Genomic DNA, 16,462 nt, shown 5'->3' on the forward strand with positions numbered 1-16,462 from the left:
TGCACATTTTATGGCACCTTGCTTGCTTTGCAAAACACCTAATTTGTCACCATTCGAAGATATTCCATGCTTCCATATGACCCCCTTCACTTCTCTTTCTGTTGATCTGGAGAGCTCCATGTACAGAATGAAACTGAGGATCATAACCTTGACTGTAATGTTTCATTAGAACAAACTCCTGTCTCTTACAAGACCCGTTGTACTGCAGTGATCTTCAGCCCACAGGATGTGACCCTGGGATGGATTGCATAGCCCCACCTGCCAGGCCACAAGTCCCTACATAATAGCCAGCTTTACCCCCCCACACACTTTTGTTAGGACCCATGTCTTAAGAGAAAGGACACCATTATCCTACCTCTTTGCACACACATTGAGAGGAGCAGCACAGCACAGCAAGATCACTCATTGGTGAAGAGAAACTAATCCTAGCAGAAACGGGGTCCATAGGCCTCCAAACATAAGCTCCTTCGTTTCCTTTTGTCTTCTCCCTATTTCTGGCAAGCTACCCATATTGGTTGTTCCTCCAATGTGCAGTTGCAACTCTCCTCACCAGTGATATAACTCTGGCACCTCCTGTTCCTGTCATATAATTGATGTCATGGAACTTCCTGACATATATTTTCATCCCCCATGCTAGTACCTAGAATCATAAAGTTGGAAGGGATCTCCTGGGTCACCTAGTCCAACTTCCTGCATTATGCAGGACACTCACAACCCTATCGCTCATCCACTGTAACCTGCCACTCCCTTGAACCTTCACAGAATCAGCCTTTCCATCAGATGGCTATCCAACTTCTGTTTAAAATTTTCCAAAGATGGAGAACCCCCCCCCACCCCCGAGGAAGCCTGTTCCACTGAGGAACCACTCTAACTGTCAGGAACTTCTTCCGGATGTTGAGACGGAATTTCTTTTGAATTAATTTCATCCTATTGGATCTTTACCTGGTGGCTAAAGATGGGTCTCACCTCTGGAAAAGGAGAAGACTATTGCTAGAGTAACACACTCAAATACAAAACCTTACTGGAAAAATTACGAATGGTAAACAGGAATGGAAAAATTAATCTTTTTTTTAAAAGTCCTAAACCAAGGCCTACTTTACATAATAAAGTGTTTTGTGAGGAGGCTCCCAGGTAGCAAAACAAGTGGGGATGTTTCCATCTCATTAGTAATCACTCTATTTTAAAAATAAGCCACAATCATGAGGTGAATTAATCCATAAAAGTCCGATACTATAACACCCGCTATACTGCATAATTAAACCTACCTTCAAGTGACAATCATTAATCTAACCATCAGCCCTTAATTGATACATGATTTAACAATTAAAAGAAAATTGAGGGTGTGTGATGAAACATACCTTGGCATTTCCCAATGACAGACGCGAACTCATCCTTTGCAGACCTGCAATGTTAAATTTCCAATATCAAATCTACACAAGACATGCCTGCTGCAATTTATGGATGGGTAGCTTATTGATAGTTTAAGCAAAATAAATATGTCTGTGTAAAAAAAATTTTTTTTTTGCACATCAACCTGGAAAGGAAAATAGCAGCCTGGGGAAATCATAGGATCTTCAGTCACAGAATGCAATCCACAAGGGTAATATTCCCCTTAATGCCATTCAACATTTCCCTTTTCATCCCCAAGAAATGCTCCTAAGTTTCTTGTTTAGTTCTAAAGCCTTTGAACACACAGCCCCGGAAGTCCTGGTGATCACATGCATGCAGAACAGTAAAATTTGCCATGTTGCTATTTGACGCTGAGGGTACTACCGACATATCAAATTATGGGTTGGATTCAGATTCAAATTCTTAATGGCAGAATGGTATTTTTCTGCCTCCCTGCTCCCACTGCAACCCACTGATATCCATGAAATTCTGCTTCTGGGGACCAGGAGACCCAAAATAATTACCGAAGGGGTCATCTGAAGTTGGAATGGGGAATTGGTAGAAACTTTTATATTGTATTGTATTGTATTGTATTGTATTGTATTGTATTGTATTGTATTGTATTGTATTGTATACTGTACCACCCTCCCTTTCAGCTCAGGGCAGTTTACATTGGAAACTCTCATAATACAATGCAATACAATAAACATCTTGCCTTAAGTATATAACAACATTTTTAACAATGAGAACTTGTAACAAATAAAGCAGTTTATAATTTAACATTCAACAAATCGGCTACTCATTTTTCCTGCACTATGATTGTTTTTAATTCTGTTAGTAGAGAAGATGGTGGCAGGGGTCTCTGGGCCTTGGTTGGTGGTTTGTTCACTTGTCCTGACTGAAAGCCTGGTGGAAGAGCTCCCTTTTGCCTGCCCTGCAGAATTGTTTCAGCTCCAACAGGGCCCTGGTGTCATCTTGGAGCTCATTCCAACAGGTGAGGGCCAAGATTAAGAAAGCCCTAGCTCTGGTCGATGACAGACAACCCAACCCTATGGTATTCTCTACTCACTGAGTGGGTCTATTAACTCAAAAGACTTGGGGCCAGGTAGCAAAAAGTGTGGGGTCAGCGAACTCGGGACATCACCCCCCCCCCGGGAGTTAGGAAGTGTACATTGCACTCCTCTATTATCTCTGATATTAGTATGGGGAGGGATGGGGTATTTTCTCTTTGCCGCCATGTTGGTATTAATATTTTAATGGGGGTTGTAATGGGTTTTAATGGGGTCACCCGCCTCGAGCCTTCCGGAAGAGGTGGGAAATAAATCGAAATATAATAATAATAATAATAATAATAATAATAATAATAATAATAATAATAATAATAATAATAATAATAATAATAATAATAATATTTAACATGCTAACGCTATAGACGAATCCAAGTTAAACAAACTAGAACTCCGGTAGCATGGTTAAATCCTAAATTCATTTGGCCCTTTTCAATTTATCATTAGACTTCCATGCTGCTTTTTCTTAAGCATAGGCAAATTCATACAGGAATACTTTACCTTATTTCTATACACTGGTCTTGAACAGCTGCTAACAGTTTTCCATTGCTGGGGGGAAAAAAACGGCTTGTAAAAAATACCAACATAATACTGCTTCTTACTTATGTACTGCATTTTTTATGTCGCCCTTCTTCCAAAGCATTCAAGGTCCCCCACTCTTTTATTTTACCATCAAAGGCCCTGTGAAGTGGGTGAGACAGGATCTAAATTTAAAATGGTAACATACCTAAAATACTAAGTGAATGATACTGAATGTTAGAGAAACAAAGTGGGACCCCAAGGAGCCTGCAACCTCACCCGGATACTTATTAGCACATTTTCAACATTCATAAAGCACAGGAACCAGTTCACAGACCTCCCAAGACACAGGAGGAAAAATGCCCTATAGCTCACATGTTGTTTATGACTTTGACCAGGGGTAGTCAAACTGCGGCCCTCCAGATGTCCATGGACTACAATTCCCAGGAGCCCCCTGCCAGCGATTACCCCTGACTTTGACTAAAGAAAAGACCCAGGAGTCACAGCTGATCCTTTCCAGGGAATCCAAATTCAGCTATCTACAAAGAAAGTATCCACCAGAAAGGATAGGAAGAACAAAGAGAATACGGAAACAAACCACTTGATATACAGGTGATGAAAAACACCGGAACACTTTCTTCTCTGCTGTCGAAACGCATTTGTGTACTCACGTCACTGCACTTCTTTCAACCTGGCTATGATTCCACCCAGACCCTGCATCTCTGAGATGAGTTTTGCCCCTCATTTCCCAAGTTGTGAAGATGGGATGAATATCATGTTTATCAGTTGTGGCTGCCACGTTCTGCGCTGACTCAAGGGACTCTGCTAATTCCAGTTTTCCTCACATACGCAATGCAGAATTTTTGGGAAGGTTTAAATGTCAGCCTTTCACACTGTAATAATCAAGCAGGAAATATACGGTGCCTCCTGTCATCCACAAAGCACGTCCTCCATCAGTCCTCCACAAAACATGTTGACGGGGTCCAAGACGGCAAAAAGGCTGTGCCCAGGGGTACAAGAGAGCCTCTTGTGGCGCAGAGTGGTAAGGCAGCCGTCTGAAAGCTCTGCCCATGAGGCTGGGAGTTCAATCCCAGCAGCCGGCTCAAGGTTGACTCAGCCTTCCATCCTTCCGAGGTTGGTAAAATGAGCACCCAGCTTGCTTCCTGGGGGGTAAATGGTAATGACTGGGGAAGGCACTGGCAAACCACCCCGTATTGAGTCTGCCATGAAAACGCTAGAGGGTGTCACCCCAAGGTTCAGACATGACTCGGTGCTTGCACAGGGGATACCTTTACCTTTAGGGGTACAAGAAATCTCACGTTTCTTGATGCCCTTTCCTACTCAGGTTCAACACCAGTGAACTCTCCTCCCAACACACACACACACCCCTAACACACACCAGCCATGGCAAAAATATAACTCATCTTGTTCCATCTAAACTGGCTTCTACTTTGCTACCAGGCCCAATTCAAGATGCTGGTGTTGATCTTGAAAGTTTTATCCTAAAACTCAGCAAGCCGAATCCATTACATCAGGGGTAGTCAACCTGTGGTCTTCCAGATGTTCATGGACTACAATTCCCGTGAGCTCATGGGAATTGTAGTCCATGAACATCTGGAGGACCACAGGTTGACTACCCCTGCATTACATCATCCAAGACTTCCCCTGCACTACACTGGTGCTATTGTCTTATGTTTTTTCAGGCCTCATGCAAACTACTCAGGGATACTTAAAAAAAATCACTATACAAGTTTACCAAGATCAACAATTCTGGTATGTTTTTTTCCTCAAAGCAGAAAGAAAATCTTTCTGACGTACATGAACCAGTTTGCACCGTGAGTCCCAAGGGACCCCCATTTCCCAGTTAAGAATACAGCCACCTACCTTGCAAGCACTAAATGCCAGTTAATCTGCTTACTGACCAGGCGGACGAGTCCAGCAGGGAGGGAAAACTTTGCAGGGCTGGAAGTAGAAACATGCTTTGATTGAAATGTAACAGCAAACACATATGAAATTCAGGACAACGATAGCTAAAATTTAAAGACGGGAAGCAAGCAGAGGATTGTGTGAGATTCACATTTTGTTTGGGTTTCTGCCAGACTATACAGTTCTGCCAGAAAAGCAATAATTTGTTTTCCAATCTGAATCTATGGAATAAAAACCAAGGATAACTGGATTCTGAGGGAGGGAGGGAGGGAAGGAAGGAAGGAGGGGAGGGAGGGAGGGGGGAGAGAGGGAGGGGAGAGAGGGAGGGGAGAGAGGGAGGGGAGGGAGAGAGAGAAATTGCTTTACACCAAATGTTATATTGCTATGCCAATTCAGGATCCAAAGGATAAATGCATACAATTAATCAGCATTCTTTAGTTTAATACAAATAATTTTCAAAGATACATGCTTCAAATCAGAGGTTCTCCAAATGTTGTTAAGAAGACCAGCTGAGCAACAAGTCTATGCAAATACAATGAGGCCTTTCAACATGACTCCTGGCATGGCCTTAGATAGTTTGAGTTTAAACCAACTTACCTATACCATAAATACTGAAGTATAAATAAGGCAGGACCTACAAATAAAACAAGAAAAGATGTGACTGAACACATAATTGTTCCACCAGGTGGGGACCAGGACCGAAAAGTCCCTGGCCCTTGTTGAGGTCCGAGATACTTCTCCGGGGCCAGGGATCCATAACCAGTTGGAGGTGGCAGAGTGTAAGGCTCTTTTAGGGCTTGAAATGCATTCGGCAGACTTGCCCATTCCATTCCACCAACTCTACAGCTAAAGCCACATAACAGAAAACGATTCTGTGCCTGTATACTCAGAAATAATCCTCACTGAGCTCAATGGAGTTTGCTGACTACAGCCTGCTTTGGAGGTCCCCTGACCCACGACCCCAGGGCCCTGGGGCTTCCACCACGATAGCACCACATGAACACAATGGCCAACATATTTGACAACACTTCTGCAGTGGCATAAGCACGATTCATTGTGCATAAAGAAACTTTTTAAGCAGTGATTGAGAAAGGCCCCCCCACACACACACACATTGAAGAGGATCTGTTTGTTGGCTTATGTATACATGAACTCCACCGTCAAAGAAGAGGGAAGAGGCAAGACTCCAAGGAGAATCGAAAGCAAGCATATGCTTCTGGGGAATTACTATGCAGTACATATCGCACTCGGCCTCCAACGTAATAGGTACATGACAATATCAGATAACAAACTATATAACCAAAAGCAATGAATTCGCACGCCATCCGTTTCAGCCATAAAACAGCCACGGAACAATCCATCAGAGCAAGCCATGCATATTTACCTGTAATTGCTCTAGTGATGATAAATGACGCGCCAGGTTTCCGGTTGCCTCTTGGCTGCAATTACAACAGAGTTAGTTTGCATCCACTGAACAACGCTTTACTCACCAGATTTCCAAACGAAGGCATTTTACTTACCCTCCGTTGGCCTGAGCTGTTGAGAATGTAAAATTCTCTTAGGGCTTCAGCTTTCAGGGCACTTTCCCAAAGAGGAAATTGAAAGCAAGCAATTTGGCATGCTCGGTACTTGCAAGTCACATGAGGACTGTACCAAAACCCAACCAATGGTTGCAAGTCTCAAATGGCCAACAGAGTCAAATCATGCAGAAAAGTTGGAACCAGAAACTAGAATGCCAAAATCTCTATACCAGTGTGTACCTCTTCCTTGGGGTTCATCTTTCCACCCTCCCCTTTCCACCCATTTAAAGGGGATCACCGTCTAGCACTTAACTCAGTGGTTCTCAACCTGGGGGGTTAGGACCCCTTTGGGGGTCGAACGACCCTTTCACAGGGGTCGTGGCAGGGGGAGCAGCTTGGCCAGGGGTGGCGCTGCCACTGTTGCCGCTCCTCCTGCAGGCGCCCGCGCTCTGCCACCTCTCACTCCAGGAGTGCCTCCAGCGCAGCGCAGTCTCCCGCCAGGCACTCCAGGTGGCGGGGCAGCTCCGCGGGACAAGAGGCAGAGCTGAACTGAGAAACCCCTTGGGGAAAAAAACAGTTTATATACAATCATGAACAATGGATCTTCATGCCATTGGTCAGTTTCGGTTTAATTTCTGTGAAAGAACACTTGCATAATTTCATGGTTGGGGGTCACCACCACATGAGGAACTGTATTAAAGGGCCACGGCATTAGGAAGGTTGAGAACCACTGACTTAACTGATTTTGAAGCATCGCATAAAAATTAAAGGTAAAAAACATAATACTTGATTATACACCTCTAAGAACAAAGTAAAACAGCACAATAAAACAGCAGCAGCAACATTAAAGTGAAAATGGAAGAGTGGGTAGGAAATAATATACATTACCAAAATTGCAAAAATAGGAGCCATTTCACCTGGAGCCTAAACCTCAGTAAAGTAGATCCCAGCAAACATATGCAGGAGTTCCACAAATGAGGGGTAAAACTCTTTCTTTGGCCTTGAAACCACAGCAAAGAGCCTCTGACAAGGATCTGAAGCGGTCAAAAGTCAAAGCCACAAGGGACCTGATATCAAACTTGCACCGACAACAGGCTCAAGTTTCGTAAATCCTTCCTCAGTGACAATTAACAGTCAGGCTTGCAGGAATTCCAACTGTTTTCCCCAAGTACATTCCTGAAAGGCTCAGAGTTTTGGGACCATTTGTTCATCTGTTTGAACACTCGTCAACCTGATTGTCAATTGTCACTGAGGAAGAATTTACGAAATATGAATCTGCAACTGGAGCAGCAATATTTGATTCTCTGGCTCCTGTTTCTAATGAAGCTGATAATTAAAGCGAATTGGAAGTCCACTCATCTGCTTTAAAGACTGCCTACGTGGGGTTTTTTTGACTGAATTTTGACTGTGATTTACCATGTTGTCCCCTTTCTCTGTGCAAGGATCTGAAGTGGGCAGTTTGAATGGAAAACTGGCACTCTAAAACCAGATCAGAAACCTGGATGAAATAAGTCTAGAAGCTGAATTATCTACCTTGTGCAAGGAATTATTTGACCACTATTCAAACATCTTAAGCAAACAACTGAAATGTATAACCAAGGAATTAATTCAAAGTACAAAAAAAATCCTTGTGTACTGCAGTTCATGCCTGCCTTTTTCATCGATGCTCTAAGTGGAATAAATGGGGAGGAGCATTGATTGGGTGGGCCCCTATTTGTCCTGGATTACAATAATTTGGCAAGTAGTTTATTTCAGTGAATAATAAGTTACTGGTTACTAGAGTGATCCAAGAGACACAGTTCTCAACAGTGTGTAACTGGCCCAAGGTCACCCAGTAAACCTCTATGACAGAGCAGGGATATGAACACAGGTCTTCCAGTCTTGCTGGCTCACACACTGTCAACATTACTGACAAACAGGTATTTGGATCATCCAAATTCTGGGATCACCACACTGGAGCTGGCAAGGGCCTCTGAATAAATATTTCCTAGTATTTATGGTTTAGGCCTGAACATTAACCATGCCTATTGGGCATGGGAATTCTTTATGTCATGTTGTTGTTGTTGTTGTTGTTAGGTGCGAAGTCGTGTCCGACCCATCACGACCCCATGGACAATGATCCTCCAGGCCTTCCTGTCCTCTACCATTCCCTGGAGTCCATTTAAGTTTGCACCTACTGCTTCAGTGACTCCATCCATCCACCTCATTCTCTGTCGTCCCCTTCTTCTTTTGCCCTCAATCGCTCCCAGCATTAGGCTCTTCTCCAGGGAGTCCTTCCTTCTCATGAGGTGGCCAAAATATTTGAGTTTCATCTTCAGGATCTGGCCTTCTAAAGAGCAGTCAGGGCTGATCTCCTCGAGGACTGACCGGTTTGTTCGCCTTGCAGTCCAAGGGACTCGCAAGAGTCTTCTCCAGCACCAGAGTTCAAAAGCCTCAATTCTTTGACGCTCGGCCTTCCTTATGGTCCAACTTTCGCAGCCATACATTGCAACTGGGAAGACCATAGCCTTGACTAAACGCACTTTTGTTGGCAGGGTGATGTCTCTGCTTTTTAGGATGCTGTCTAGATTTGTCATAGCTTTCCTCCCCAGGAGCAAGCGTCTTTTAATTCCTTTGCTGCAGTCCCCATCTGCAGTGATCTTGGAGCCCAGGAAAATAAAATCTGTCACTATCTCCATTTCTTCCCCATCTATTTGCCAGGAATTGAGAGGGCCGGATGCCATGATCTTTGTTTTCTTGATGTTGAGTTTCAAGCCAACTTTTGCACTCTCCTCCTTCACCCGCATCAACAGGCTCTTTAGTTCCTCTTCACTTTCTGCCATTAGAGTGGCATCAGGTCATGTAAATTTTTATCACGTCAAACTTTTTGTGAAGGTGACAAACAATACAAATTCCAAGAAGAGTTACACACTTGGGTACTCTGTTGACACTATCTGCTAATGAGCGACCGGCCAAGTACCCCACCCAAATCTTTGGCTGAACATCTGGGGGGTGCAACAGAATGGCTCCAGCAAAGCCACCTGAAGCTTAATCCTCTGAAGACGGAGGTCTTGTGGCCGAGAAGGAAGGACTCAGATGAGGAAGCCCACCTTCCCTGTCTTGAGAGAGTGCAATTGACAACTGTACAGACTCTCAGGAACCTGGGTGACCTTGGATGCCTCCCTTACTATAGAGACACAGGTCACAAAGGTGGGACATCGGGCATTTTTCCACCTGCGCCAGGCAAAGCTCCTAGCAGTCTATCTGGCCACAGAATACCGAGCCACAATGATCCACATGACGGTCACCTCCTGGCTAGATTTCTGTAACTTGCTATATGTGGGCCTTCACTTGACCTTTATCTGAAAACTACAATTGGTGCAGAATGTGGCGGTCCAGGTCCTCTTGAAGGACCCATGGAAGGACCAGTTCTCCATCACTGGTTGAAGTCAGGGTCAAATTCAAGGTGCTGGTATTAACCTTTAAGGACATACATGGTCCGGTTTATGCGTACCTAAGGTACTATCTCTCCAAGTATGCCCGCCAATGAGTGCTATGATGAGCAAACTCTACTTTGCTCATGGTCCCTGGCCCCAAATAAGTGCACTTGGCCTCAACCAGAGCCAGGGCCTTTCCAGCCCTGGCTCCAGCCTGGTGAAATGAGCTGCCAACAGAGATCAGGGCATTTCAGAGCTGTCATTGTCCCAAAGGACCTGCAAAACAGCACTTTTCCACTAGGTGTTGAGCCCAATACAGAGCACATAGAAACAATGACAGGGGCCACCTTCCCCACCTGACCACCTCCCCCCATCACCATTGTTGTTAGGTGCGAAGTCGTGTCCGACCCATCGCGACCCCATGGACAATGATCCTCCAGGCCTTCCTGTCCTCTACCATTCCCCGGAGTCCATTTAAGCTTGCACCGACTGCTTCAGTGACTCCATCCAGCCACCTCATTCTCTGTCGTCCCCTTCTTCTTTTGCCCTCAATCGCTCCCAGCATTAGGCTCTTCTCCCATCACCATTACCATCACTCAGATCAGAGAATGAGATTTAGTGGGATAAGGCAGAGCAACTTTAATAGAACTCAATTTTTATATAGTCTTATGCTTTTATCATTTTAAATGTATATATATTTGTCTGGACCAGGCTTTCTCAACCATGGTTTCATGAAACCCTGGGGTTTCTTGATGACCCCGGAAGGGTTTCCCAAATGGGTGGGAGTTAATTATTTTAAAGAATATTTTTAAAATTTGTTAAGCATTTATCGTGTGAAATGACCATATATGATCATGTTGACCTCCTCCCCCCTCCCAAAATGGATAGTGATGGAGGAACTGAGAAGGGGCCCAGGTGGGCATGTACACAGCTATGGTTCCCAACCATATTCTGCACGATCGCACCACTTTTGGGGTTTCTTGAAACCTGAAGAATGTTTCAGCGGTTTCTCAATGGTAAAAAAAGTTTTAAAAGGCTGGTCTGGAACTTCTGACTGTTGTTAGCCACTCCAAGACTTTGTATGAGAGGGGCAGCTTTTAAGTCCAATTATATTAGAGCCTCTTCTGGTGCAGAGTGGTAAGGCAGAAGACATGCAGTCTGAAGCTCTGCCCATGAGGCTAGCAGTTCAATCCCAGCAGCCTTCCATTCTTCCGAGGTTAGTAAAATGAGTACCCAGCTTACTGGCGGGTAAATGGTAATGACTGGGGAAGGCACTAGCAAACCACCCCGTATTGAGTCTGCCATGAAAACGCTAGAGGGCGTCACCCCAGGGGTCAGACATGACCTGGTGGTTGCTCAGGGGATTCCTTTACCTTATATTATTATTATAATAAATAATAAAATTAATGCATTGAAGTCAATGAGTTTTAAAAGGTAAACCTGTGAAGGAACTTCCATTGAATTCAGAAATATTTACTTCAAAATAATCGTGCAAAGAATTGAGTTGCATGAGAAACACCACTATAATTCAAATGGAATAGTATAAGAATAATGTGCAATTCAGTGAGACGGAATTCTGATGAGTCTAAAGTTTTATTCAAGATCTAAACGGTTGTGTGCATGCAAACTTTCTCAGATACAATGAAATAGGAATTACCAGTCCATACATATAGGTAGAGAGTGAGCAGTTTTAGCAGATTCCAGAACCCAGCAAGAATAACAAGTTTGGTATATAAAGTTACTATTTGTTGGAGTTTAATTCCAGGGGAAAACACAGTGAAAGAAAGAAATATATCAAAATGGGGATACTTATGGGCAGATGTATCCTTAATTCTGGAATGCTGAAAGTAATTAACTGAGACCCTGCCATTACACTCCATCTCCTCTCAATCATGACAGCATCTTTACAGCAACAAAGAAGTTGGCAAAACACGCGCTGAACAGAGAACTAGAAGTCACAACAAAAACCTTATGAGAGAATAAACCTATTAAGACTTCTTTTTTAAAACCTGACTATTTTATTATGATCTCTAAGTAAAATCCTATAGCATTTGATATAAGACTAAAGACTATAAGACTATAAAACTATAAGACACCTGCCATTTTAAAAGCTGCCAACAGGCATTAAAAGTTAACAAAACAAAATATGTTACAAACTTGAAACATACTCAAATGTCACCGGACTCCAGAAGCACTTTAAAGACTAGCATAATTTATTCCAGCATTCTATTTCAGGACTGAGCACTGACTACGTATATTAGTTCCACAATACCAGTATCAGTACACAAATCCTACATTAAGTGGTACAGGATCTTATTTGAAAATTACATTCTAAAAATGACAACAAAAAAATTGTTTGAGAGGAGTAGTTTAACAAAAATTTGACTCAAGCAGCATCCTGAAGACCAAATTAAATGGTGCAAGGATCAGCTCCCCTGGGCCTCCTCCTTCCCCCCTCTCCCCAGGAGGTGAGTCGTACAGTAGACAAGCAGACCATCTTATGCTTCTTAGAGGAAGGGCAGGAGAAAGATTGATTGGATGGATTGATTGGATGGCTGCATGGAGCCAACCGACCCCCCCCCCTTCTCTGGAACTCCACCCAGCTGGCTCACCCTTACCGAGCAAGGGACAATATGGAGCTCTTCGCGCTTTGAGATGGCATTCCAGGAGTGGGATAGCCTCTTTCACTGGACAGGGTGGAGTGGAGCAACAGCTGGGGATGGAGGCAGTTCTGCTGGCTGGAGTGCTCTAGTACTGAGAAGGGGTTGCGGTGATGGAAGGTTTGAGGGAGCTGACAAGTTTCTTTGGGGTGAGTTATGGTGGCAAGAGGAGTGTGGAGGCCCAGAAAGGAGTGGCGACTGCTGGGGTTGAGGGAGATGGCAGGTTTCTTTGGAGGCAGGTTGCAGGGGTGAGAGTAAGCCATGGGTAATTTTGGCAGGCTTAAGGGAGCAGAGAGGTTTATTGGCCCAGGAGGAAGTGCAGTAACTCTGGTGGGCTTGAGGGAGTTGGGAGGTTTCTTTGGGGTTGGTGGGGCATGAGAGTCCCCCCTTCAATTTCAATAGGGCACTTCCATTGCACAGGTTTGCTGTGCGTGTGCAGATGTTTTCATATCAATAAGGTTTCCAGGGTATAAGCTTTTCTTGCCCTTAACCTTGATCTGGAAATTGCAACTGGTCCAGAACGCTTCGGCCAGGGTCCTCACAGCAACACAATGGAGGTCCCCCATTCGGCCCATCCTGCAACAACTACACTGGCTTCTAGTCGAATTCCAGATCAGGCTTAAGGTTCTGGTAATCATCTTTAAGGCCATCTACGGTCTGGGCCGAGTGTACCAAAAGATACTCTCTGCCTATACCCCTCAGAGAGCCTTACGCTCTGCTACTACCAACTACCTAGTGATCCCTGGCCCCAGGGAAGCTCACTTGACCTCAACCAGGGCCAGAGCTTTCTCCATCCTGGCTCCCACCTGGTGGAACAAACTCCTGGAGGAGATCAGGGCCCTAGTGGAGCTTAAACAGTTCCGTAGGGCCTGCAAAAGGGAGCTCTTCCACCAGTCTTTTGGTTGAGGTCAACCTGAATTCAATCACTTCCCATTGGCCCCTCCCATAAAAACCCCCATCGACATATCCATCCTACGGGGCCGTTAGTATGTTACAGTTAAAATTGGATGTTCTCACCATGTTTGTTGCATTATGTTACTGTTCTCCTGTTGTGACTCTTTCACTATTCAATTTATCATGTTATCTGTACTGTTTTTCTCCAGTTTCATGTAAACCACCCTGATCCTCAGGGGAGGGCAGTATATCAATCAATCAACCAATCGATCAATCTGAAAAACTGAATTTTGATTCACAAAAACTTATATCATGGAAAAATTTTATTAAGTCTTTTTTGGATATGAATTATCCTTGCTCTGGAAATTGCAACTGGTCCAGAACGCAGAGGCCAGGGTCCTCAATGGAACACACTGGAGGGCACAAATTCGACCTGTGCCCTGGCAGCTGCACTGGCTCCCAGTTGAATTCCAGTTCAAGATTAGGGTACTGGTATACTTATCCATAAAGCCATTTGCAGTCAGGGCCCTGGGTATCTGAAAGACTACTTTTCTACTTACAATCCCTGAAGGGCACTCCACTCCGCTAACACCAATCAGTTGGTGGTCCCTGGCCCAGGGAATTATGTCCGGCCTCAACCTGGGCCAGGTCACTTTCTGTCCTGACCCCCACCTGGTGGAATGAACTCCCAGAACAGATTCGGGGCCTGATGTAGCTAGCAGACTTCCACAGAGCCTGTAAGATGGTGCTCTTCCACCAGGCTTATGGTCAGGGCCGGTTAAACGATGACCATCTTAACCCCCCCACACACACACACACTTATAAGATCCCTCAGACTCTACTCTAGCTCTCAAAAAACGAAATGCATTTTATAACTGGGATTGCTGGTTGCTGGCGTTCTTGTTCGATCTGTTTTTAATTTTTAATTTCATTGCTTTAATGAACCATACGTTTCTTAACTTTGATATGTGCACATGCATAGAAACCGATATGTCATTTCCATTTTTTTTTAAATACTTCTCCCTATCCTGCTGCTGCTGCTGCTCCACCTTTTTAGGTCCCTGAGCTGTGCGGGCGAGACCAGCGCTGCAGAGCCACGCAGACACCCACAGGGCGGCTTCGCCCGGCAAGGGACAGACCCCTCCGGCTGCCTCTGCGCTACGTGGCGCGGGGACTCCGCAGCTGCGCCCGGCGCCTGCAGGGGAGGGCGGCCAGAGAGACAGACCCACCTGCGCCTCGCTCTCCGGCGGCCACTCGGTGCTGACCAGCAGGTCATACAGGATGTTCTCCTCCTCCCCTTCCCCGGCTGCCTCCGCCGCTTCCTCGCCGCCGTCCCCGCTGGCCACTGTGCTGCCCGTGGCGGCCGCCATGTTTGCCACCAGGGCCCTCCTACGGCAGCCGGGAAAGGCCAAACTTTTCCGGAAAGGCCTTTTCTTTTCTTTTTTTTTTAACCCTATTGATTCCGGCGGGGTTTTCGATCACGCTCCAAGACTTTTTCCCGCCCCCCCCCCCCCGGACGCTGCTGGCTTGCAAGGGCGAAGGCGGAGCTCGCTTTGCGCGACGGCTGTCCCAAGGGATCGGAACGGAATTGGAGTGCAAGGGTGCCTTTGAGCCCCACAAAGATTTGCTCCATTTGAGCGAGCTTTCGTGGACAGGCAAGAGCTCTGCTCTATTGTCCAAGGCCGCGTCGGGAAGAAATCTTAGTTGGGCTTCAGGGCTACTTCAGGCCGACACAGCGACCCACTGGAACAGGGATAGTCAAACTGCGGCCCTCCATATGTCCATGGACTACAATTCCCAGGAGCCCTTGCCAGCATTCGCCAGCGAATACTGGCAAGGGCTCCTGGGAATTGTAGTCCATGGACATCTGGAGGGCCGCAGTTTGACTACCCCTGCACTGGAATGTAAACTTATCGGAAGGGGCAGTCCCGTGCACCCAGGACTGCAGTTGGGTTTACTCTGGAGCAGATGCGCACTGGGCCCGCCTCCGAAGTCAGGGCTAGGGAGACGGGCGGGAAGTCCTATTCGCCCATGCAAACTTGGAGCCAAATTCGAGTCCAGTGGCACCTGTGAGACCAGCAAACCTTCGCCCAAGGGATCAGCTTTCGTGTGCGCCCACCGGGATCTCTGCAGCCTTGGATAGATTTCAAGTGGCTGGGATGGCCGTGGGGTTTAAAACTGGGCTTTCCTGCAAAGGGAGCGAAAGCCACAAGTGGTCCATGCCGCTCTACCATAAAATGTAATAAAGTCCACCTTCCAAAGCATCTATTGGGTGGATATGAGCGGTAATTCGGGGGGGGGAGGAGGTCGGGGGAGGAGGTCCCAGGTCCCAGGTCCCAGGTCCCACCTGGAAACTGGAATCTTGAGGACTAAGCCGCATTGAATAGACCTATGTAAGCTTGCTTTCTTCCTTAGGTCTTTTACTTATAGTGCAATCCTGTGTGGATTTACTGCAGTCTAAACCCATTGAACCGATGGAGTTCAAACTGGAATAATTTTGCTGAGAATTGCACTGTGTTTATTTTATTTATTTATTTCAGATTTTTATATCGCCCTTCCATATGGCTCTGAGTGGTTTACATATAACATTGTTGTTGTTAGGTGCGAAGTCGTGTCCAACCCATCACGACCTCATGGACAATGATCCTCCAGGCCTTCCTGTCCTCTACCATTCCCCGGAGTCCATTTAAATTTGCACTGACTGCTTCAGTGACTCCATCCAGCCACCTCATTCTCTGTCGTCCCCTTCTTCTTTTGCCCTTGATCACTCCCAGCATTAGGCTCTTCTCCAGGGAGTCCTTCCTTCTCATGAGGTGGCCAAAGTATTTGAGTTTCATCTTCAGGATCTGGCCTTCTAAGGAGCAGTCAGGGCTGATAACATATAACATGATTATATAGAACATTGCAACAACTATAACAAATATAACAGACATCTGTAACATCTGAGTAAATGTGCATAGTAGAGCTATGCCCCAAAAGTGGACAGAGTGCGCAGGCACAATTTGAAACCAGGTATGCCAGTCCCCTGGAAATCACCTGGAATGATAGCTCATCTCCAGGCGATCAAAATC

General features: G+C 45.5%; 1 protein-coding gene across 2 annotated transcripts in view; it reads right to left on the reverse strand.

Annotated features, from left to right (window-relative positions):
- Nucleotides 1-14,839, reverse strand: part of NBAS (NBAS subunit of NRZ tethering complex) — a 221,377-nt gene extending 206,538 nt beyond the window's left edge. Inside the window, exons 1-6 of one of the 2 annotated variants that reach the window (XM_077310978.1) lie at nucleotides 14,621-14,839; nucleotides 6,286-6,340; nucleotides 5,499-5,535; nucleotides 4,860-4,937; nucleotides 2,958-3,005; nucleotides 1,359-1,402 (exon numbers count right to left, since the gene is read on the reverse strand). In XM_077310978.1, the coding sequence (XP_077167093.1) occupies nucleotides 1,359-1,402; nucleotides 2,958-3,005; nucleotides 4,860-4,937; nucleotides 5,499-5,535; nucleotides 6,286-6,340; nucleotides 14,621-14,761 (403 nt within the window). In that variant the 5' untranslated portion in view covers nucleotides 14,762-14,839. The remainder of the gene's footprint in view (nucleotides 1-1,358; nucleotides 1,403-2,957; nucleotides 3,006-4,859; nucleotides 4,938-5,498; nucleotides 5,536-6,285; nucleotides 6,341-14,620) is intronic. The other variant, XM_077310987.1, reaches the window with a different exon arrangement.
- Nucleotides 14,840-16,462: the final 1,623 nt, after the last annotated feature.

This window comes from Paroedura picta, chromosome 1, assembly GCF_049243985.1.
Source record: "Paroedura picta isolate Pp20150507F chromosome 1, Ppicta_v3.0, whole genome shotgun sequence".
Taxonomy (NCBI): domain Eukaryota; kingdom Metazoa; phylum Chordata; class Lepidosauria; order Squamata; family Gekkonidae; genus Paroedura; species Paroedura picta.